General features: G+C 41.7%; 1 protein-coding gene across 10 annotated transcripts in view; it reads right to left on the bottom strand.

Moving 5' to 3' along the window:
- The window catches only part of LOC120545226 (disabled homolog 2-interacting protein-like), a 156,476-nt gene that overhangs the window by 33,833 nt on the left and 98,600 nt on the right, over positions 1–24,043 (bottom strand). For 9 of the 10 annotated variants that reach the window (XM_039779389.1, XM_039779387.1, XM_039779388.1 and 6 more), the window contains 3 exons: positions 10,326–10,479; positions 9,174–9,272; positions 2,729–3,283 (listed from right to left, as the gene is read on the bottom strand). In XM_039779389.1, the coding sequence (XP_039635323.1) occupies positions 2,729–3,283; positions 9,174–9,272; positions 10,326–10,479 (808 nt within the window). Of the gene's footprint in view, positions 1–2,728; positions 3,284–9,173; positions 9,273–10,325; positions 10,480–22,619; positions 22,802–24,043 lie in introns of those variants that run through there. The other variant, XM_039779396.1, reaches the window with a different exon arrangement.

The raw sequence follows: 24,043 nt of genomic DNA, 5'->3' as shown, positions 1-24,043 counted from the left end.
AAAATTTAATAACTGACCTGCAACCACCTGCTAATGTCCTGTGATTTATACGTAGGTGTGTGTGTATAAAGTTAGCATGCCCGCCGTGCTCACCAATGCATCCAGACATCAATACAGCATCCGTAATGACATCTCTCCAGAGAGCTTTGGCCTCAAGACGCAATGAAGCGTGAAAGAGAGATGAAGGAAGACAAAGACGCAAAGTAGGGGGAGAACAAGAGAGAAAGAGTGAGTGTGCAATGGAGCAGAATATTTGGGGTGTAATTATTACGTGATGGGTGATCAAATGACACGAGAAGAAACAGGAGTCTAGAAGGTGTTGCATACTAATGCACGATACAACCTGCAATCTGCATCTAACAATAACAACAACAACAACAACAACAACAATAGCCTGCTCCAATTGGAAACGGTTTCCAACCCCATACACAGCTGATTAAACACGATGTGCATCATCAGAAATTCAAAACCACAAAGTCACTGCTGCATCTCCAAAAAGAAACGCTCACCTCCCGTTCACCCTTGCTGGGTGTAAAAGAGGGTGCTTATGCTCTTTTATACTGTCTAATGCAACAGCAATGCAAAGTCTCTGTGTGTCCTTTAGAAAGCCACTGTGCTGCTGACAGAATTAGATACAGACTCATGGATTTGTCTTGAGACTGCACAGCTATACCAAGGAAAGGGGGGTGGGGGGAGATGGACAATGAAATTGGGCTTATGGGATTTTCCAGAGTTTATCTTTGCTCAAGTAAATGTGCTTGATTCCTAAATATAACCCACCAATGTTAGCAGAGACCGCACCCAAGTTGGCGGTGCATGAAAAAAAGAACTTGATCATTGTAATGTAAGATGTGTGTATATAAAGCATCTGTGCAGCAGCAGCGGATATCCTAATTAGGCCTTGGGAATAGTTTAGAATAAGTGGTTTCTTGGTATCGCTGTGTGCTGCGTTTGGCATGACATGACTGCTTTGTCCATCAAGGCTGAAGGAAAAACATGTACTCAAGTGTGTGTGTACTGCCTAAGTATGTCAGACCACTTCAAAATGTCTTGAATGATGAAAGTATTTTCAGAAAGGAAGCTGCAGTAGCTAACAGCACTGACACTTGACATTTTGAAAGCAGCCATTATTAATTCTTCCTGTTTACGTCAGTCCAAAAGCTGTTCTTCACAAGGCAACGGCAGCTTTTTTTTCTGTATTTACAGCGCCACATAGATACAATTAAAAGGAAATTCTCGTGTTTGTTATTTTTGAACACAGATTTAGTGAGGCTATATGTTTATGTGTATGAAGGTCGTGATGAGCAACTTTGATATATCATCTCTGGTGCCGTTTTACACGCAGCTCATCCACAGCTAGCCAGCCAGGAAGGAAGACGGGAAGGTGAGAGAGAAGTAAAAGTTTGAGTGCTTTGCTGGGAAGGTGGGGATTAATTGAAGGTAATTAAGGATGTGGCCGTCTCTCCAGGGACCAGTAGAGGCCTTCTCCCCCATCAATCAAAAGCTATCAGTCCCGAGCCTAAACCGGCAGACTGGCGGTACAGTGTGGATAGACATCACTTCTTAAGCACTGATCATTCATCACTCCGCTGAGCTGTGATAAAGTCTGAGAAAGTTTCAAAGCTCTGCTGATGAGATACTGTCAAGAAAACTAAATTGAGGCACAAGCTGTCGCCGGCAACTGACGAGGCATTGAAGACGAAGACGGTGATTCTGCAGTGAAGAGAGCAGCCTGAAGCAATCTTCCACTAAAAGCAGACAGTTATTTCAAACATTATGAGGACAACAAGATGCCTATTTCCTGATAAAAATGATCTTTTGTTTATTGGAAAGGCATTGCAACTGACTTAAATCCATCAGTATTATCACACATCAGTCAATTGTTTCTTCTATAAAACAGCAGAAAAAAAAGAAAAGCCCAGTATATATCTTCCCAGGACACAATGCGACATCTTTTAAATGCCTTGTCTCTTCCAGTCAACAGACGAAAACATATTCAAGTAACAATTATATAAAACAAAGAAAAGCAGAAAATCTTAACATTTGAGAATGGAACCTTTTTGACTTCTTGTCATTTATGCTTGAAAAATCAACGACTAACCTGGTTTCAAGGTTTGCTGATTAATATCGATTAATCGACTCATCAATTCAGCTCTCGGCTTCTTTACATCCTCTTTTTTTTTATCAGCAGCCAATAAGATGGCTTTCTCCTTTTATTTTATGAACACTCAAAATGCCAACGTTTGTTTCACTACACTGAAAAGTAAAGTGAAAAAAAAAAGAAGCAATTTGGGTTGGATGGGAGATTATCTGAGTCCTGTTGTCATGGGAGACTTAGCTCCTACTGTGGTAGACTAATCTCCCCGCGCTTGCAGTGCTGCAGACAGCGGTGGATATATTGTGCTTCTGTCCTGCATCGGTATGCCGTGAAGCACTGCAAGGGGATACATGTTAGGGATTAGCTTGAGTTAAAAATGTAATACAGGCTGCTGCACCAAGAGGAAATCACCTCTCCGTCTGGTCTTTGTATGCTCTGTATTACAGCTGTGGGAGGGGGTCAACAGTTCAAAGGATGAGCAGGCAGCGGAGGAATAGTTAACCTTTGTGTGCTTCATAATGTCTTGTCTGTACCTCATGGCAAGATAATGGTCTGATATTCTGCTTTTGTTATCCATTTTGTCTCCACGGAGAGTACAAAATGGAAATAAATCACATCACTGGTACTAACCTTGGCCTTGCCAGTGCTCTGTAGAATGTGGACCAGTGCACACGCCATCTCCTCCTTGTTCTTGACGCTAATCCCAGGCTCAAGCACCGAGCAAAGCAGCATGTAGTTGTTGGTGGTGTACTCTGCAAACTCCTTGTACATCTCCATGGGAAGGATGTTCATACTCTGATAGCGTGCCTTGATCCTAATCATAGGCCCAGATGTCTTGCCCTTGGGTGGGTTGGGCAGGCTGACTGGATACCACTTCTCCACAAACTGTCGTCCGGTGACTGCTGCGACGGGGATGTTGACAAGTCCAATGTAATTGTTTTTATCTTTCTTTTTCTTCTTGTCTGTGTCTTTGTAGAGGTGGGCTGTGATGCTCTTGACAGCAGGCAGGTTGTTGAACTCAAAGTGCTCTCCCCAAAAGACATTGTCGGTCTTGAGTTTACAGGTGGTGCGGGCGTACAGTGAGTCGTCGAGGCAAAGCTCGCAGAAGTATTTCTTTTTGGCCGGCAGGTCCTTGGCCTCGATGATCCACAGCCTCAGCAGGTTCTCCACCCGACGACTGTTGTCCTGGAGAAGATGGAAGGGAGTGGTTAAGTAAGGTCTTTTGGAACAATCTTTACCAACAACATCACCACTGGGCAAAAGTAAAAGGACAATGCACTGGATGGAAGTAACCACTAACATCCAAACTAATCTAGTAAACAACAAACTGAATTAATCAAACGGCTGGAGAATAAACTGATGAGATTAAAACGAGATAATCAGCCTCAAACCCTGATTTTGAAGTTTCTCAATTTTTAATTACAAAAAACATTTCAGACCTTCAATCACTCCGTAGTGGCAATTTAAAATCCTTTCTCTCCTGCGTTTGCAATCTTTTAAAAAGAGCTAAGGAATTTCCTTCCTACATTATTTCACAGAGTGCTAACCCATTCTTATGTCATCAATGCCAAGAGCGGGGCATACTTTTGGCCCATTATTCAGATTGCCTTGAAAACTACCTCTAAAGATGAAGAGAGGAAAAAGAGGAGCTAATAATTACATTATGAGAGAGAAATACCAGGGCCTTTCATAATCACAAGAACGCCATTACAATAGATGATTGAAATACCGCAAGCTATGCTCAAGAAAGCTCAACCGTATCTGGATGCTTTTCATATGTTGCGGCGTACGAAAAAAATATTCTTCGGTTTAATGAAATGTATTCATGCAGTTTCTGTGGGTCTAGACTTAACAGGTGTTTCTGAACTCTGAAAAATCTTATATTTAATGTGTGTGTTGTTCATTTAGGTGCATCTTAAAAGGTCCCATGACATGCTGCTTTTTGGATGCTTTTACATAGGCCTTAGTGGTCCCCTAATACTGTATCTGAAGTCTATTTTACATAGGCCTTTGTGGTCCCCTAATACTGTATCTGAAGTCTATTTTACATAGGCCTTAGTGGTCCCCTAATACTGTATCTGAAGTCTCTTTTACATAGACCTTAGTGGTCCCCTAATACTGTATCTGAAGTCTCTTTTACATAGGCCTTAGTGGTCCCCTAATACTGTATCTAAAGTCTCTTTTACATAGGCCTTAGTGGTCCCCTAATACTGTATCTGAAGTCTCTTTTACATAGGCCTTAGTGATCCCCTAATACTGTATCTGAAGTCTCTTTTACATAGGCCTTAGTGGTTCCCTAATACTGTATCTGAAGTCTCTTTTATATAGGCCTTAGTGGTCCCCTAATACTGTATCTGAAGTCTCTTTTATATAGGCCTTAGTGGTCCCCTAATACTGTATCTGAAGTCTCTTTTATATAGGCCTTAGTGGTCCCCTAATACTGTATCTGAAGTCTCTTTTATATAGACCTTAGTGGTCCCCTAATACTGTATCTAAAGTCTCTTTTAAATAGGCCTTAGTGGTCCCCTAATACTGTATCTAAAGTCTCTTTTATATAGGCCTTAGTGGTCCCCTAATACTGTATCTAAAGTCTCTTTTATATAGGCCTTAGTGGTCCCCTAATACTGTATCTAAAGTCTCTTTTATATAGACCTTAGTGGTCCCCTAATACTGTATCTAAAGTCTCTTTTATATAGACCTTAGTGGTCCCCTAATACTGTATCTAAAGTCTCTTTTATATAGACCTTAGTGGTCCCCTAATACTGTATCTAAAGTCTCTTTTATATAGGCCTTAGTGGTCCCCTAATACTGTATCTAAAGTCTCTTTTACATAGGCCTTAGTGGTCCCCTAATACTGTATCTGAAGTCTATTTTACATAGGCCTTAGTGGTCCCCTAATACTGTATCTAAAGTCTCTTTTACATAGGCCTTAGCGGTCTACTAATACTGTATCTGAAGTCTATTTTACATAGGCCTTAGTGGTCCCCTAATACTGTATCTAAAGTCTCTTTTATATAGACCTTAGTGGTCCCCTAATACTGTATCTGAAGTCTCTTTCCCGAAATTCAGCCTTGGTGCAGAATTACAGCCACTAGAGCCAGTCCCACAATGAGCTTTACTTAGGATGTGCCATTTCTGTGTCTGTAGCTTTAAAGGAACACGCCGACTTATTGGGAATTTAGCTTATTCACCGTAACCCCCAGAGCAAGACAAGTCGATACATACCCTTCTCATCTCCGTGCGTGCTGTAAAGCTGTCTGACGTCTCCAGCGGCATCAGCCCATCACAGAACAGGCAGTTGAACGGTTCCAGTAATCCAACTGCTCCGAATAAGTGACAAAATAACGCCAACATGTTCCTATTTACATGTTGTGATTTGTAGAGTCACAGCGTGTACAAAAAACAACGTAACATGAGACAGAGCCATCTTCTAACCGTAAACAAACCGGGAACTATATTCCCAGGCAGAAGAATATAGTACTTGGGCGGAGTGATATGCTCGCAGCAAGCCTGTCTGAGAATATAGTTCCCGGTTTGTTTACGGATAGAAGATGGCTGTGTCTCATGTTACGTTGTTTTTTGTACACGCTGTGACTCTACAAATCACAACATGTAAATAGGAACATGTTCGCGTTATTTTGTCACTTTTGTCACAATTCGGAGCGGTAGGCTAGTTGGAACCAGTTACCTTCAGGATCTGTGCTGGGCTAAGCTAATGCTGGAGACGTCAGACAGCGTTACAGCACGCACGGAGATGAGAAGGTTATGTATCGACTTGTGGGGTTTACGGTGAATAAGCTAAATTCCCAATAAGTCTGCGTGTTCCTTTAAATGCTATTGAGGAGGAGAGAAGGGGGGGCAAGGTGGAGGGTGGGGGTGTGGCCTTGACCAACTGCCATGCTTCGCTCATTTGAAAGCCATGATGTCTCTCTCTCATGGGCGGGCCAAATTCTCTGGGCGGGCAAAGCAGAGAAAGGGGAGGTAACCTTGCTCCTTATGACCTCATAAGGAGAAGATTCCAGATCGGCCCATCTGAGCTTTCATTTTCTCAAAGGCAGAGCAGGATACCCAGGGCTCGGTTTACACCTATCACCATTTCTAGCCACTGGGGGACCATAGGCAAGCTGGGGGAACGCATATTAATGTTGAAAAACTATTTTTTCATGCCATGGGACCTTTAAGTGACAGCAAAAGTTGAGGCATTGGAAGTTAGAAAGCCTAATCTGTCAAACAATAGGAGATGTGTGGGTCAAGAGGATTATGTCTCAGCATCACCTTCTTACAGAAAGTAGAAGAGTTCTCCTTTTCAACAGTGAGAAAAACCGGTTCGAAGGGACTTTCTACAGACTGACTCCACTGCTGACTCTTGTACTGCATAGAACATCTTTATCTTCAAATTTCTTTTGCAGCATGATGCCTCAAGCCTTTGAAGTATGTGTTCCTCTGCCCAGTATTATTCCTGAAGATTGAGAGCTACATTTCAGTCTTGGTGTCCCATGTACTCAGTGTTAAATAACACTTTGTCAATAGATTTATCAAATGTCACTCTGTTAACACAGCAAAATGACTCCCTACTGTAAATCAAGGTGCTTTATACTGTCAGTTAGAAGTTAAACTTTGTGTTGTGTCACACAGAACTGTATTTGCAATCAAACACAAGCCTATAAAGATGATACTTTTGCATACTGCCTATAATCATTGAGTACCCAGATCCTCTATTACACAAGGTGAATTGTGCACCACCTACTTTCATTTACATTGATTACATATCTGGCAGATAGGTATTGAAAATCGTGGAATATATTTTTATTTCCTTTGTTGTTCCATACTTTTGCTATATGAGCAACTCCTTCCTCCTCCGAAGCACCAGCGACAGAAAAAAAAACTTTATGGCAAGGTCAAGGTAAAAATAGTCACGCTTTGCCAGACCCTCCTCCAAAGTGCGCTGGAGGAGAGTCTGGCTACTCCAAATAGCATTCGGGGATGGGAGGAAAACGTGCTCTGGTTTAATGGCATTTCTTTAAACCAATCACAATCGTCTTGGGTGGAGAAAAGCTGCCGGTGCCGCTGCAAAATAGCCTCTGGAAGGAACTTGTTTTCGTGGAACATGTGTACGTTTAACAGTTGTTTTAGTCGTGCAACAGACAACTCAGATTGGACAGATAGTCTAGCTAGCTGTCTGGATTTACCCTGCAGAGATCTGAGAAAAGGTTAACCACAGTCCTCATAAATCGACCTGGAGTTTAGAATGCTAACACAAAGGAAGACCAAGGCAGACAGATATCCGGCATAAATGAGTGAAATCCGGCAGATTGTCCGGGGGCAACGGAGCAATCCTGGAAGTGGAACATCAAGGATATAGACCACATGTGTCAAACTCAAGGCCCGCGGGCCAAATCCGGCCCCTTGCAGATTTAGATCCGGCCCGTATATCAATTTGGGTCCACAATACATTTTGGCCCGCCTAGTTGTGCACCAAACCAAAAACACAGGGAAGTGTTTTTTTTAAACTGCAATTACCTGACATTCAAAGCAAAATATGGCAGATTTGCCAACTCTGAGACTGTATTATTGTTTTGCTTGATTGGCTAAATTCTATGATGGCTAAGGAACTCTTTTGATGACTTTTGTTGGGCTTCATGTCAACAAAAAGCGTACAAAAACAAAAACAACAAAAATGAGGAAAAAAGCTACTAAAATGTTTTTAAAAAAGTGACACGCAGTAACAAAAGCACGTCAATGTCTGGCCATTGGTGTGATTCTCTTTTTCCAGTGTGGTCCAGTGTGTGAAAATGAGTTTGACACCTCTGATATAGACTAAGGTGACAAATCAGGTAAATCAAGTAAACATATTGAATACATTTTTATTCATGCTGATGCCTTTGCGTGTCCTCCATATGCTGGATAAATGGTTTAAACAAGTGTTTGTACACTTGACTTTGACATGTTACCTTAATCGTGGGTCTATTCTGTTCTAGTCAGTGAGTAGAGAAGTGTAAAACCGGTTTAATCTGTTTAAAGGTCCCATGACATGATGGTTTTTGGATGCTTTTATATAGACCTTAGTGGTCCCCTAATACTGTATCTAAAGTCTCTTTCCCGAAATTCAGCCTTGGTGCAGAATTACGGCCACTAGAGCCAGTCCTACAATGAGCTTTCCTTAGTATGTGCAATTTCTGTGTCTGTAGCTATTGAGGAGGAGAAGGGGGGGGGGGGGTAACCTTGCTCCTTATGACCTCATAAGGAGAAGATTCCAGATCGGCCCATCTGAGCTTTCATTTTCTCAAAGGCAGAGCAGGATACCCAGGGCTCGGTTTACACCTATCACCATTTCTAGCCACTGGGGGACCATAGGCAGGCTGGGGGAATGCATATTAATGTTAAAAAACCTCATAAATTGAAATGTTCATGCCATGGGACCTTTAAAACAACTCCAGAGACTTCCTTATCTAGTTCCAAACAATATCAGTATCGGACTCCAGTTTCTATGTCTGCCAAAAAAAATAACACTCTCTCTCTGCAAATCACTCAAAATCATGAAATAATTAAAAACGCAAAGGAAAGACAGAGAGAGACAGAAATAACACCCCTTTGCCAAAAAGAGCCAAGGAGTAAGAGGACTGCAACGTTATTTCGGGAGCTTTTTTTTTTCTTCCAAAGTTGTAATTAATGAGTCATGTACTTAATAATGACAGATGAAGGAGCGAAGACGCTGTGAGATGAGGACTATTTTCTTGGCTTGATGTGTTTGCCACTCTCATTCCGCCACAGCTGTGTTTGTCAAGACTACAGATGGTATCAACGCTCGGGAGAAATGCACTTTGGGAGTCTCGGTGTTCCTCCCTGCAACCTCTGTGTCCTCTGCCCTTTAGGTATACAGCGCAGGAAGGGCACAGCTGCATGTTACCACATCAGACTGCATTGTTGTGCGAGTTACGACACAACGTCAAACACCAGGTAGATCATTTATAACTATTGATGTTGCAAAATGTGGTTTGGAATTGGGACACTTGAACATGAACTTATTAGTGTTGATTGCTGCGCTCTCGTCTCGTCCCACCTACTGTGCATTTACCTTGTTGGGTTGTACTGCTCTCCTCAGATTCTCCATCCATTTGTCTCTCTCGGCTGATGAACGGCAGGAAAAACATTTGCTTCCTGTGGAGGTGGTGACCTACAGCCACACAGAGAGAGAGAGAGAAGGAAAATGAATGCTTACATGATCAAACACCATGCATAACAATGACAGAGAAGAAGTCGAACACTTTCAGAGAGATGGCTGCTTGGCAGGCTGGCTGTTGACTGGATAATTAAAAAAATGCACAGTGAGACGGCGAGAGAACAGAAAGAGCAGAAACGAGCGGGGGGAAAAAAAGAAACAGAATGATGTAATGAGCAGGATAATACAGATTAGTGGAGATTTCAGGTCTCTACGGGAGGCAGTGGAGAATTTAAAGTATTCAGTATTTTCTCTCACCCTGAGGCTCCGTAGCTACAGCTGCATGTATGTATGTTTGTGCACACGTGACTCTTACAGTGATTAGAGGCAATGTGTTGGAAACTACTCAAGTCCGCCGATGATCATGACGATACATCAGGTTTCACACAGCCTGTGACTGAAACACACTGCTTTACATCAATTTATTTTCGACAACCAGAAAAATGTAACCACATTCACTTGCTTCTGTGTTATTTAATACAGAAAAGCTGTGTGTATCTGAACTTTTGGTTATAATTGGCCATCTGCAGCTAATAAAAAAACTGGAGTTGCAATAGAGATGTGAAGTCAGAGCAGCCGCCGGATCGAATTGAAATGGGCATTTTCCACAATTGTCTGACATTTTTTAGATCAAACGATTAATTGAGAAAAAAAACAAAACAATGAATTAGAGACGCTAAAAAATGCTCTTTTACTTTCGCTCAAAGCACCACAACGGTCTAACGTAGTTGCTTATTTTTTGTACTGATGTGCTCCAAATTCCACTCACCAAACATCGTTGAGGGAGAAAATGAACAGTACTTTGACTTGCAGGGCCTTAGTGGCTGAAATAACTCTAAACAGCAGCAACACCAGATCTATAGCTGTGCATGGATGCTTTAATGAAGCAGTGGGGATGTTCTGTAGTATTTGTGTGTTTATGTACTGTATATTACACGCGTGTGTGTGTTCATGTATTGTACTGTATATCATCTGTGTGTGTGTGTGTGTGTGTGTGTGGCCCCTCACCTCAAAGCAGTAGTCCTGCCCGAGGATGCTGCTGTGAACCGGCTTGATGACGACCTCGTCCTCCATACTTAGGTCTAGGGCTTCCACAGCGCTACTGGGGCAGAGCAATGACTCATGGGAGCGAGACTCCTTCAGCCTTGGCATCAGATGAGATCTAAGAGTGACAAAAGGAGAGGGAAAGAACTGAGTCACCCTGCAGAGTCTGAGTAGAGGAAGTGCGAGAGAGAGGGAGCATATGTACTCGCGCGCGTATTAGCGAGCGTTCGTGGTGAGTGTGAAGGAAGAGAGTGAGAGGATGACGAAGAGAGAACGCTCCACTTGCCTCAAAGTCAGCGAGTGAGTCCTCGACGTGACAAGGTCGCACACTACATCAGCACATGTTCACGCACCCACTTCTAAGCTTACTTGCTAAATGGATGCTTTGTGACTTCTCATTTACAACTTGAAACATCAATGGATTAATGAAAAAGCATGGCAGATTTGAGTCGAGCTGTGCTGCAAACGGATGCAGTGGAACCACTAGAAATAGGAAGCAATTCATATCAACAATTATCATTAATGGTCAAGCTTAGACAGTTTCCATGATGTGACAATGTTTCAAAGTGAAACCCATTTGCTATCTGTTTTGTGGAGCTTCACTTAACAAACTCACAACCCTGTCAACTCTTCTCCACTGTGACAGACATTTAGAGTGCAGTTTAGAAAGTGTTCAATATTTCTGACAAAGACAACCCTGAAGCCCTATTCCTGGCCATTTTTTAGCCAAAGAAGATTAGGAGACAAAGTAAAGAGCTTGATGTCGCCCTACTTTCTGTGTTTTTACAAGAATTAGTGAATGGCTGTCACCAGGAAAAAGCAAATGTGTGTCTCCATGCAGTGTATATTTGCCTGTGACCGTATATGATCCACATTATTCAGCTTAATAATTAACCGAACAAGTATGCTATTCTCCAACATTTCGTGAAGTGAAGTAAAAGTAATAGTTGTCTCTAGTCACGTATAGTCAAACACCAGCACTAGGTGCTCTTGCGGTTCTATCCATCAACCTTGTCCATGTTCCAGTCATCGTCACAGTGATAAGAGGATGAAGAGCTAAATATGCTAGCAAGGGCTGTAAGCAGTGACAGGCGAGCTGCACAAGCATTAGCCCCTGACACTGGCAGGATGAGGAAGACAGAGGGTCAATTGCTCGTGAAATGAGTGAGAACATTCTGTTAACAGTGCCCTCTATGGACAGCTTACACACTAATCCCATGTATGAGAGCAGGCCTGTGTGTGTTTGTGTGTGTGTGTGTGTGTGTGTGCGTGAGCGCACTGTACATCTCTTCTGTGGATTAAAAAAAAAGAGCATTCTAGAGAAAATGCAGCAGCCGTAATGACAGATTAGCAACAGCATGCAGCCCTTTGTACAGTCAGCCGGCTTTGTTGTCAAATCCACTGTCCAATGTGGAGTGGATAATGATCCCGCACGCGCACACACACAAATGTCCATATACAGATCAAAACAGCAGCCTACCTCAAAGATACATACAGATTTCTTAACCTCATTTACAGAAAACATCACAGTTAACAACGAAACACACACACACACACACACACACACACACACACACACGCACACACACTCCTGAAAAAATACATGTGCAAACACCTTTAGCATAGCTTTTGCATATGAGAATCTAGTTTTAGGAGCTCCTAGCCTTTTCCAAAGCACAGCTGCAGGGGAAGCGTGTTTGCACCTAGCTCTGCTTCGTGATTGGCTGACTGGGTACTGGGCAGAACAGAGAGCGAGTCAAGGAAGAGGAAAGGAGGGGAAACAGGGAGGGAGACAGGAAGGGATGGAAACTTATGCCCACTGTTCCAAAAGCTGCATGGTGATGTTTGTATGACTCACAAACAGACTGAGACATTTTACTCAACTGGTAGCATACACATTTCTAATATTTAGACAAATAGGAAGCAGTATTCTTCCTGTGAAAATGGACTGGAACATGCAGCCAGTGTAGCTCGCTAAAAGCAAGATCCCCTGGAGTAATATTCTGCATGTTGTGAAGAGAAGTTGCAGCAGAGAGAAGAATGCATCTTTGAAAAAAGGAATATATTTTATTCTGCTTCATGGTTGTCTTTTTCTCTCAGCATATGATATTAGCACAGTAAGAGACTGTGAAAGTATGAATTGATGAACAATAATGCTGCCTGTCATCTGTATGGCACTGTATTAAATTGTACTGTAATGTGTAATTTACAGCCTATTGTAGGCCACTTTGTAATAATGACAATGAAAGCCTGGTGTTTGAAATCTGCTCATAACTTCTACATCACCCAGTTTGACACACTGTTCATGTCAGCCTCTGCAAATAACAGCTGGTATTTAAAAGCAGGGCCTGCTGTCCAGATCTCCTTGTTTCTCTACTCTTCGGTTCCCTTCCCCCAACGTCGTCTATTCTCGGCAAACATCCGTATCTGTCCTTGATAATCCTCCATTACTCTGCCTCCATTTATCTTCCACCCTTTGTCTTTCTCTCTCATTCAGTGTTTACCTGAGGTGGTGGGGTATAGTTTATGTTGGGAGGATTTTTTCAGACTCTCTGGTACACCTCTTTCCATCACACTCTCTTCTTCTCTTCTTCTTTCACTGTTGTGTTGATCTCTCTTACTGTGTTTATCTCCCTTCTCCTCTCTTGGCCACCAATCATTCTATCCTTCTTGGTCTTCTGGCCTTATATTTTTCAGATACTATGCAGAGAGACTTCCAGTGGCTCCTACAGTACACACAGACAGAACTATATACAGTAAAGCCCTGTACTAAAATACATCATTAAAAAGGTCAAGCCATAAAGAACAGCAGTAGCTCTGCACGTCATGGCATCTCACTGCTGGTTACTGCCTAATGGCATTTGTATTTTTTTTTTTTCAATTAATTGATTAGTCTCTTCTGATCCACGCATACCCTGTGGTGTTTTAATCAGTGCTATAGTAATGGGGGCAGAAACAGAGGGTGGCAGAATGTCTACAGTAGCAGAAGCAGGTACCACAACAAATCTGTTTCTGTCTGCCTTTTATTTTTCGATATATACGGCTGCAACTAACGATTATTTTCATAGTCGATTAATCTGTTGATTTGTTTCTCGATTAATCAATTAGTTGTTTGGTCTCTAAAATGTCAGAAAATTGTCAAAAATGTGGATCAGTGTTTCCCAAAAGTCCAAGATGACGTTCTCAAATGTCTTGTTTTGTCCACAACTCAAAGATATTCAGTTTACTGTCACAGAGGAGAGAAGAAACTCAAAAATATTCACATTTAAGAAACTGGAATCAAAGAATTTTTACTTTTGTCTTAAAAAAATTACTCAAACGGAAAAAGAGTTGACAACTAATCGATTAATCTTTGCAGCTCTATTTTGATATGCCACCTTTTTCAACTCAGCCAAGTGTAGAAACTTTTCAGGAGAAATAAAATGTTCTGGCATTTACCCTCCGTTTTTTCATGCACAAGCTTAGAAAGAAAGATAACTTTAAGTCTGAAATGAGAAGGCACGACCAGTGAAAATATCCTTAATAACTCTCGTCCTGTGCTGCAACACCTTTATTTCTTCTTCTGGTAAATTAGTTAGTGTTCCTAAGTTACTTCTTAAATTTAAACACCTAGTTGGCTGGCGATGTAGATGCACATTAGCTATTTAGGAAGTTATGCCACTGCATTACGCCAAATCCTATCAGCACAGTCTGGCATCTAGATGCACTGTGCCCTGCTGAGGTTCAATAGAAACTCAGTTAGGAGTAAGTACAGGGGAGGGCAGAGCACAGTAATGGATTCTGAGTGTGTCTGGGCTGCACCCCAGTGCGCTTTGTCTCTGCATCCCGAAAAAGAGTTCATCTGATAGCCTGTCTGGGATCTGATATAGTCTGAAAACTCAGGCCCATATAGGCGTCAGAGCACTTAGACTTCTAACACACTGACTCGCTGGCTAGCTGGCTATACCACAAGAGACTAAATTTGTACTGATAGCTCAAGATAGGCTGAACTAATGTACTGCAACTCAAAATAACAGCCTTTGAAAGTCTACATGCTATTGTGTTCAAACAAGAGTATGCATTATTTCACTACAATTACATGTTGCTTCACTACAATTACATGCACTTACAGCAGCACGTTAGCGTGCACGTGAAGTGGAGTTAAACTTCACACAGGAAATAATACGCGTTGACTTACGCTTGCACTCACACTACTGTAATAACCTACATGTAAAATTACCCCGACGACCAAAGCTAAAGCTTCTGACGTAACCTATAACAACAACTACATTTCTCAAGAGAGAGAGCCTCCAGTTAGCGTTAAGCGGTCTGATGTTGAAGTCTTCTTGCTAACAGTGTTTTCTGTGGTAACTGCCCCGCACAGTGTTTACACAGCATTTTGCTTTGCTGTTAGACCAGCATTTACAGCAATCAATACGCTTTTCACTCGCAGACTGGTACAGCAATTTCTAGTTAATAATGCTCTCTACCATATGAACAAATGAGACCTGCATGCATATCATCAACAAAGACACACAGGCTGACAAAATCTTACACTCACAATTTTTGAAGACCTTTAGCTCTTGTTCCTATGGAGGTTAGGTTAGACTAATGTATTGTACTTTAGACATTACTGTCAGCAAAATAAATGTTTTGTAAAACCTGATCAAATGAATACAGAAACAGAACAAATGCAGATGCTTTCATACAGGGCTTGTGGGCTCACTGAATGGTTGGAGTATGAAAATGATCTGAATCATTAAACCCAGTTTGTGCCTCTCGTGTATCATCACAAAAATTAATGTGAAACTTTGTACAAAAAATATAAAATAAGTAACACGAAGACAGACACACAAAGTGGAACTGATAATGCTTGGGAAAATGCAGATGTGAAACCAAATGAGATGGTTTGATAAGAGTTGCAGAACAGTGGTTGGACAAGTGGTTTGTAATCGTGCACTGAGGTTGCAATACACAGAGTTTCCATCATATTTATATCCCTGACTGTAGAGCCTAAAACATCATTCACTGCCCCTCACAGCTGGCTGGGCTTGTAGATAGGGCTCAAAACAAAAAGCTCTAGCCAGCCAGCAACACCAACTAGCACTCTACAAGCAACTGGGCCCTGAACTCAAACATCCAAGTAGAAAACATCACAGTTAGATAGATAGATAGATAGATAGATAGATAGATAGATAGATAGATAGATAGATAGATAGATAGATAGATAGATAGATAGATAGATAGATACTTTATTCATCCTGAAGGAAATTTTAGGCATCCAGTAGCTTGGACAACCATAACACAACAAACACATGTACACACATGTATCACACATACATAAGAATACAAATTAAAATCATTCACAGAAATGCAATGACCATGATAAGGTGCTATAGTAGACTGTATACAATGGTGATAGTGCAAAAGTGAACAGTGCAGGGATTATTATTAAATATTAACTATGACTATGACATATTAACATAATAACATATTAACTGACTGATTGAATAAGAATAAGAACAATATATAACAGGGAATAAGTTATAAGATGTAGATGTTATGACCGCTGACAGTCCAGATTGTGTAGGAGGGCTAATATAGCCTATAAGACAGTTGTACAGCAGACAAAGTGATATAATGGTAGGGGCTGAGAGAGACAGGCTCATGCAGTTGACAACACACACACACACACACACACACACACACACACACACACACACACACACACACACACACACACACACACACACACACACACACACACACACACACACACACACACACACACACACACATCACAATTAGTAGTCTAATGCAATTCCATAGCGGCAAGAGATGAGATATCCTCACTTTCACTCCCACAAACAATGGATCCTACATTTCCCATAATGCAACATTGTTAAGGTTATTTTCGCGTACTTGACAAAGCTCCCTCCTGAGCCCCAATGGGAGGGCAATAATCATCTTTCTTTTTAACAGGCTGAAAAATAAAACTCATGACTATTAAACTATGTGTAAAATAAGTGGATTTAAAAAAAATCGTATCGTGTTTAGTATAAGGCTACTGCTTTCATATTTGTATCAATGACTGTTTCAGGCAGGCTGTGTGGGAAATATCTATTTTTTACAGTCTATGGCACTCTACAAGCAACTTGGCCCTGAACTCAAACATCCAAGCAGAAAAAAATTACAGTTAACAACGAACACACACACACACACACACACACACACACACACACACACACACACACACACACACACACACACACACACACTTAAATGCTTTTATTTGGATCTAAAAGGCTTTGCAAGAAAACATACAAGACCCAAGTACTATGGGAAGAGTCATTGACAAGGTGACAGGTCTACATTGCTCACATACTTTTACAGGTCTCTCCATTTATAATACTCAACACATTAAGGATAAACATAGCATCTCCGTCTCCATATTTGCATGCTCCCTATGATGGCTGAAACAGAGCAAAATTTTTGCAAGTCTTTTTGCAGCCCCACTAGCTGCATCCCTCTGACCACATTCTGATGGACATGATAAAAGCTTCCAAATATCAGAGTTATTAGTTTACAGTTGTATCCAAGTTGGTGAATGAGATCTACCAGTGGTTGATATTTCAATTGTTTGGAATAGTGGCAAATGTCCATATACAGATCAAAACAGCAGCCTACCTCAAAGATACATACAGATTTATTAACCTCATTTACAGAAAACATCACAGTTAACAACGAAACACACACACACACACACACACACACACACACACACACACACACACACACACACACACACACACACACACACACACACACACACACACACACACACACACACACACACACACACACACACACACACACACAGCACCATAATTGTCCAAGCTTGATTATGAAACACATGCACTGCAGAGACAGGCAACCAGACAAAAAAGCCATTATTCATGCATCAAGCCTAACACAATAATGTGTCCATTATTCCCACTGCTTTGACTTTGGCTGAGTCATAGGATAGGACCACAGGCTGTGATGAAACAACTACATGTCTGTCACACTGCAGAGTACTCTGTCACGGGTCTAAGAGCTCATCTGATCCAAGCAGATGTGGTACGTTTGCTTGGCTGAAATTATGAGGCCCAGGGAGGAAGTTCAAATATGACAAATCATTGTCAGAATGTTTTGCTGATTCATGTCTTTAATTCACGTTATTCAGCAAAACAATGGCATTTGTGTTGTGGTTGAACCCTTTTCTTCGTGCGTCTACCTGCCATCTGCCGATTGTCACCTGCACTGGAGTGAACAGTTGTGTGATGGGTAGCAGGAGAATATAGACAACAAAACAAACGTCTGGCCCACAGCGAGGGGCAGACAGAAGAGTAGTCAAGAGGAGGCAAGGGAAAGAGACGAGGGGGATCCTGTCAGATACTGCTGGTGCAGAACGGCGAATGTTTGAGCTGAACCACTGACATGTGGCTACAGGCCTTGGAGCCCAAACACCAATCGGGGAGGCGAGAGGATCCAGTCAACAGAACAGCAGAGCAAACCTCATTCACTGTCGAATTCAGACACACTGCAGAGAAAGAATGATCTCTGGAGATGAAGACAGAGGTTGAGGTTGTGAGCGAGTGAAGTGAGCTGGAGATGCAGCAGCTAATGTGTGCCATAATTTCCTTCGCCATAATAACCCCTATAGGAAAATTCCCACACAGTATGTATGGAGACTCTGAATCAAAAAACCTTTCAGCTCATCCATCCGTGATCTCTCTGGGTCCTGATTGGCTGTGTCGTATGGCCATGAAAGCGATAACAATGACAGCGAAAGGGAGAACACAAAAATGTGCATTTAAACAGATGGGTAACATAGATGAGTGGGCACAGTCAAGTCCATGTTGGTCCATATCCAGTGCATTAGTGCTTTGCGGCACCTGTGCTGGTTGATGGCGTCGGCTCTTTAGGCTCTTACAGTGCCAGCGGTCTAATGCACACAAGACAAAAGCGAGACTATGCTTGGAAGAGGGGAGAAAGAGAGAGAGAGAGAGAGAGCGACACTGCCCCAGGCATCACTGCCGCAAATAAGAGGGAATAAAAACCGCAGTTATGGTGTGACCACTTTTGTGAAGAAAAATAAGAACCTGTTAGAGCTATAGATGGGGACACACAATAGCTAAATGTATAGGAGGCCTTTCATTTACAGGGAGGAAGGAAGCTTTTAACAGCAAGAATGAGACACATGCAAACACACCCCTTTTCACTAAACAGACACACACACACACACACACACACACACACACACACACACACACACACACACACACACACACACACACAGGAAAGGAGGGAGTTTGCTTTAGCATTCAGTATCTCCTAAATGATCAGCTCCTCTAGGAGTCTGTTTTCGGAGTCTGAAGGGATGCCTGACTCAGAGCGCTGGCAGACACACTTCATTGTGGAGAAGGTTGGCTGGTAACCGAGATCAGGCTGTTGGAGAACAACTGTTGGGAGAGCTAACGTAGCCACTGAGCCAGGCTGTAACGCACATAGACGCACACGCACACACACTAATGCACAGCTTAATTACAGTGAGAGCGTAGAGTCCCTGCTAGGCTAGGAGGTAATTCAGTGTAACATCTGCACTCGCTGCAGGAGGCCAAAACTGGGGTTTGGATCTCAGGTCAGGTGCAGAGTGAAAGAGAACAGAACAGCTGGCCGTGAACACAGCGACTGGACAGAGGAGATCACAATAGCAGCTGCAGAATATGGAATGCCAGTTACTTGTGATGATCTGTGAAGCCTTTTTTAATTTTTTATTTGTGGTGACTTCATGAGTGTATTCATTTGTGCCAAGCTCTGCAGGATGTGACACACGTACATCCTTCTTACTCATCTTATTTTTCTTCCCAGAAAGGGCTGGGTAAATCCGGTACCGGTACCGATACCAATACTGTGACTTTAATACCGGTTTCTAAAGGAGACTTTTTTCGATTCCAATTCATGAAATCCATTTTAACAAAAAGAAATGACAACATTACGGCAAAAAATGTTGTATTTATCTTTCAGCTCCTACTACGTGAGCCCCGTCTCTGGCCTGACAGAGTTTTTCCTGCATGCCTCTACGAATTGTTACGTTAAGACAGCCAATCACCAGCATAATTAGATCTTTGTTGAAGCATGCTGCATGCTTACTGGCTCACTGACGCTAATGAGATTTCCTCCTAGGTACTTAAATTTGATATTGAATGACGAGACATATTTCGATACTCGATACAAAGGAGGCAATTCGGTTAGTGCCTAAAAAGTTATTGAATTCGGTAACCAGCCCTATTCCCAGGTGAGTTCTAAAAGCCAAGCGTGAACAGGGCATTGGAGCATATCACGTGGCTTCCACAGTAGAATGGACTTTGTTACGCCGAAAGGAATGTCTATGTGTGGGTGTGTGTCCACAGCTCTATTCACAGTAAATACATTAGTGTGTGTGTGTGTGTGTGTGTGTGTGTGTGTGTGTGTGTGTGTGTGTGTGTGTGTGTGTGTGTGTGTGTGTGTGTGTGTGTGGCGATCCAAATAGGACAGCCAAAACATTGCCATGACAGAGAATGTCTAATGAGGCCAAAGGTCGCACTAATGAGTAACTCCTTAGGTAGCAGCTATGGTCAGAGGGCAAAGGTCGAATGTCATACTACTAATGGCCTTCTTGGAACTCCCTAATGTGGTGTGATTGGTATATTGATGTAAACAATGCACATCATGGGACATGTGGGGAAAAACCATCATTATTCAATATGGGTGAACTAAAATACACATAATTTGTTTTTTAGTCATACAGCCTAGTGGAATACTCTGTCTCATGACTTCATGTCCCTGGCCTAGTGTGACTAGTCACCCACACACATGTGGTATTCCCCAAGCAGGACCAACACTCACATAGACATAAAGACGCTGCCAGAAATGGAGCAGAAGACTAAATATGATTATGGCTGATTAAACAGTACAGTGCACAATGTCTTCTTAAAAAATGCCTTTGCCTTCAGAAACGGTCGTACTAATCCCTCACATGACGGATTATTAATTGATGGTACTGAAATGTCATATACAGTATTTACTAAGCAAGCAAATCTAAAAGTACTTGGGTCATAATGACAAATGGTTTCTAAGATATTAAGCTATAATCCACTTATGTATCCAATCCTACTTTTCTTGAACAACTGAGCAAGAGAAATGATCAATTGTTTCTCTCTCTCTCTGTCCCACATAACTCCATTAGTACAATTCAATATAGGGGTTTTCTCAGTTGGACCAGACTATCAGCGGTCTATATATTCATAGTATATTTTCACCAGAACAACAGGAACATGGACAGACTTTTAACGAATGCTTCGACAAGGAATAAAGCAAAACCCAGCATTATAAATGTTTTTGTTTAACTTACACTGAATGTGAGGTCTGGTAAAGTCATGGGCCAGTTGATTATTTCATAAGCGCGCAAAATGAAATGGATCAATATAATGTATTACTCTCTCATATATATATGCAGCACCACAATACATATCTGCATTCATCCAAACTGAGGAAATGATAGAGCACTGAATGAATTTGATGATGGCTGGTAATTATAGGTGTTTTTTTTTTTTAAACCAGCCGACTCAGTCCACTGTGCCAAAAAATAACCATGACATGCTATTTCAAAACCTAAGAAAACCTCGTTCCAAAAAGAAACATATTTTTTACTTTTCACTTTGTAATTCAAATTACCTATGACCACCATGTCCGCTCAGCACACTCATTAATTCCGCACTAAAATACCACAGCGAAGACGAAAGTGGGGCAGTAGTAGAAGACGGAGGCAAAGATAATATAGTTATCGCCATAAGACAGGGGATAGTGAAAACGCTGGCCTAATTGAGCCAATGTCTGCCCAATTAACTGACTTATCATCTGGCTTCAGGCCATCCATCCTTAATGTTGAACCCTGAAGGGCAGCGAGGTGTCAGAGTGGTTTAAGGCACTGTCTTTCAACATTAGAACCAGACTTGAGAATAGAGAAGAGAAAAGATGATTTCCCACCACCAATCAGTAAGTAATTACACTATAAAATGCAATTATTGGTTATATTGTAGATGTCAAATTAGTAACCCCACACATACACACACCCACAAAAATGCTGCTTTGTATGTTTTGCACTCTGAGTTTAACATTTCCCATTTGTTATTCCTCATTAGCCATTATTGATTTGTCATTAAATTGCATAAACTGCGGCAATATAAGTATGCCTTAATTACAAAGCTCCACAGCGACAATAATAGACTATCAGGGGCAAGACAGTCACATATCAGTGAGTGTGACTCAACCATGTGAATAATAAGGCACGCTAAGGTTATGGAAATGGTGTGTGCATCTGTGCTTATTGCCTGATTTTAAAGACTTGCGTGATGCCGCTGTATTCATGTATGTTTGTAGCGCAAAGACAGAGCAAATAGCATACACAATATTCTACTCTTCAGGGCGAACAGAGCAAAATATAAATTAGTTACAAGCAAGCGAGCTTTTTCTTTTGCACTCTTACATAACTGTTGGTGCTTGGAGAACTGATAACACCATGTGCAAAGGAGTAGAGATAAGGAAGTGTGTTTTCACTTCTTGACCTGAATATTCAAATGCCCCTGTGGCATTGGACAACGAAACGGGAAAACACTCAAGTCCACGAGTAGAAAAAGAGGGCAGAGACTTCATCTTCCCACGCAACAAGGCAAAACTCTGATGGGGAAAACAACATCTAGCCTATGATCTCTGCAAACACTACTTTCCCACTTTATTCCAGGTTTTTATAGTTGCATTTTTATTAATACCAGATTCAGACGGTTGAAGTAGCTTTAGCACACAAGGGCCTCTAAATTGTAAAGCATACTGTCAATACTGAGATCGTACTTGCACTCTAAAGCCTAGATATGCCTCTGGCACTGAATAGTTTTCAAGTCTAAACGTGTCGTTATTTTTTCTCTCAAACTATCCAGATGTACTGCACTTTTTTTTCCTTTTCTTTTTTTTTTTAACTATTACCTATCCTGACCTTTCTTTACAGTCATACTTTATATAGAAAGCACTTTACGGCATTTGTGTAGCAAAAAATAGTTTGATGAAGCCACAACGTCCAGCCCTGAGTGAAGCGTGGGTGGATGCAGAGACAGAGGTTTCCAAAAGCATGCAGCTGTGCTTTAACCATCCAGAGCAACAAGCACACCCATGAATAAAGTATTAAAACAAAATGACACTTACGATTTACTGAATATGTGAAACATGGTCCAGCAGAACCTCTACAAGCTGGATCCACAAAACACACAACTCCTCTTTGGGTCACATTCCTCACTCGCGGCTGGTCTCAGTGTTTTCCCGACTATTTTTGAGTCTCTGGGAACGTGGCTGGAGCCTCTGCCCTCCGAGCTACACCACACCGCTCCCAAAGGATGTCTGTTGCTACTAACACACCCCTCTCCACATCCCATTTAAAAAGACAGTGCTGTTATTTAGGACAAGCCTGCCCATAGCCCAGTGTAACAGTATACTGTGATGAAGTAATGCACTAACACTATGCTCATGACATGGTAAGATTTTGATGGTATATGGTGCTTCAAATGTAATACGGCTCTAGTGTATGTATGCTATTTGTCATTTTCAAAGAATACTATAATGTTAAACTTTGTGGCATTTTTTTCTCATCACTGTACTTTTTCTCCATGATTTTACATCTATCCTATAGTTTTGTGGTGGAATTTCGATGATAATAATAACGTAAAAATTGAAACGTTGCCAAAATAAATGCTCACCAAGCATCTAAGATACCGTAAAGGACAGCGCTGATGTAACGGTCTCTGTTCTTAATAGAAAGACAACAACGAATTGAACCAAAAAAGGGGTTGAAAGAGGTATACAAAAAAAGGGAAAGAGCTGACAGCCTCTTATGAAGTTATTTAGGTGCTATTGTCTGAGAAATATAGCAATTTCTATATTTTTCTAGCTGAAGTCAGTCCCTAGGAAAGACTGTTCTTCAGTCATCATCAGATCTGTCTCCCCTGCTTTTTCTCACAATGACATAGACCCATAGTTGGCAGCCAGGAAGTCAGCCTGCCTCCTCCTCCCACCATGTTTCCCTGTAGCAGGAAACAAAGGCTCAGCCTTCAGCATCACACTGTGGGAAAATGCTGGGTCCTTGGCCGGGGAGAGGGGACTCCAGGAAAAGGAGGAAAAAGAGAAAAAAAGGGCACAAAAAAGGAATGAGGGAGCAAGAGAGAGAAGGAGAAAATGAGGCCAGCCAGCTTTAAGGAAGAGACGCACTGCCAGATGTATTGTATGCTTGTTTTCACATAGCTGGCGACCCAGTGAGGGACGAATGATGTCACAGCTAAGACATGCTGTCAAGAGACGCTACGAATCAAACTGATGTTTGAGCTCCAAAAACAGCCCAAGCCACAGAAACGCCAGTCATCTCCTGTGAAATAATTACATGGAAACAGGTCCAGTCTGGCTTGGACTACAGTACTTCTTATTAAAATGCTTTCCTAACGACACGGGGATATTTCAGCTCAAACATTTAGCAGAAATGACATAGACATTATGCAAAAAGACTTAAGTGAAACTCTACAGGAGCCAGCTGCAGCTGTCTACCTCAACAATGGGAGTCATTGTGAACTATACAGTGGAAA

This window comes from Perca fluviatilis, chromosome 17 (genome assembly GCF_010015445.1).
Source record: "Perca fluviatilis chromosome 17, GENO_Pfluv_1.0, whole genome shotgun sequence".
Lineage (NCBI taxonomy): Eukaryota > Metazoa > Chordata > Actinopteri > Perciformes > Percidae > Perca > Perca fluviatilis.
This window is presented reverse-complemented; position numbering and strand designations above follow the sequence as displayed.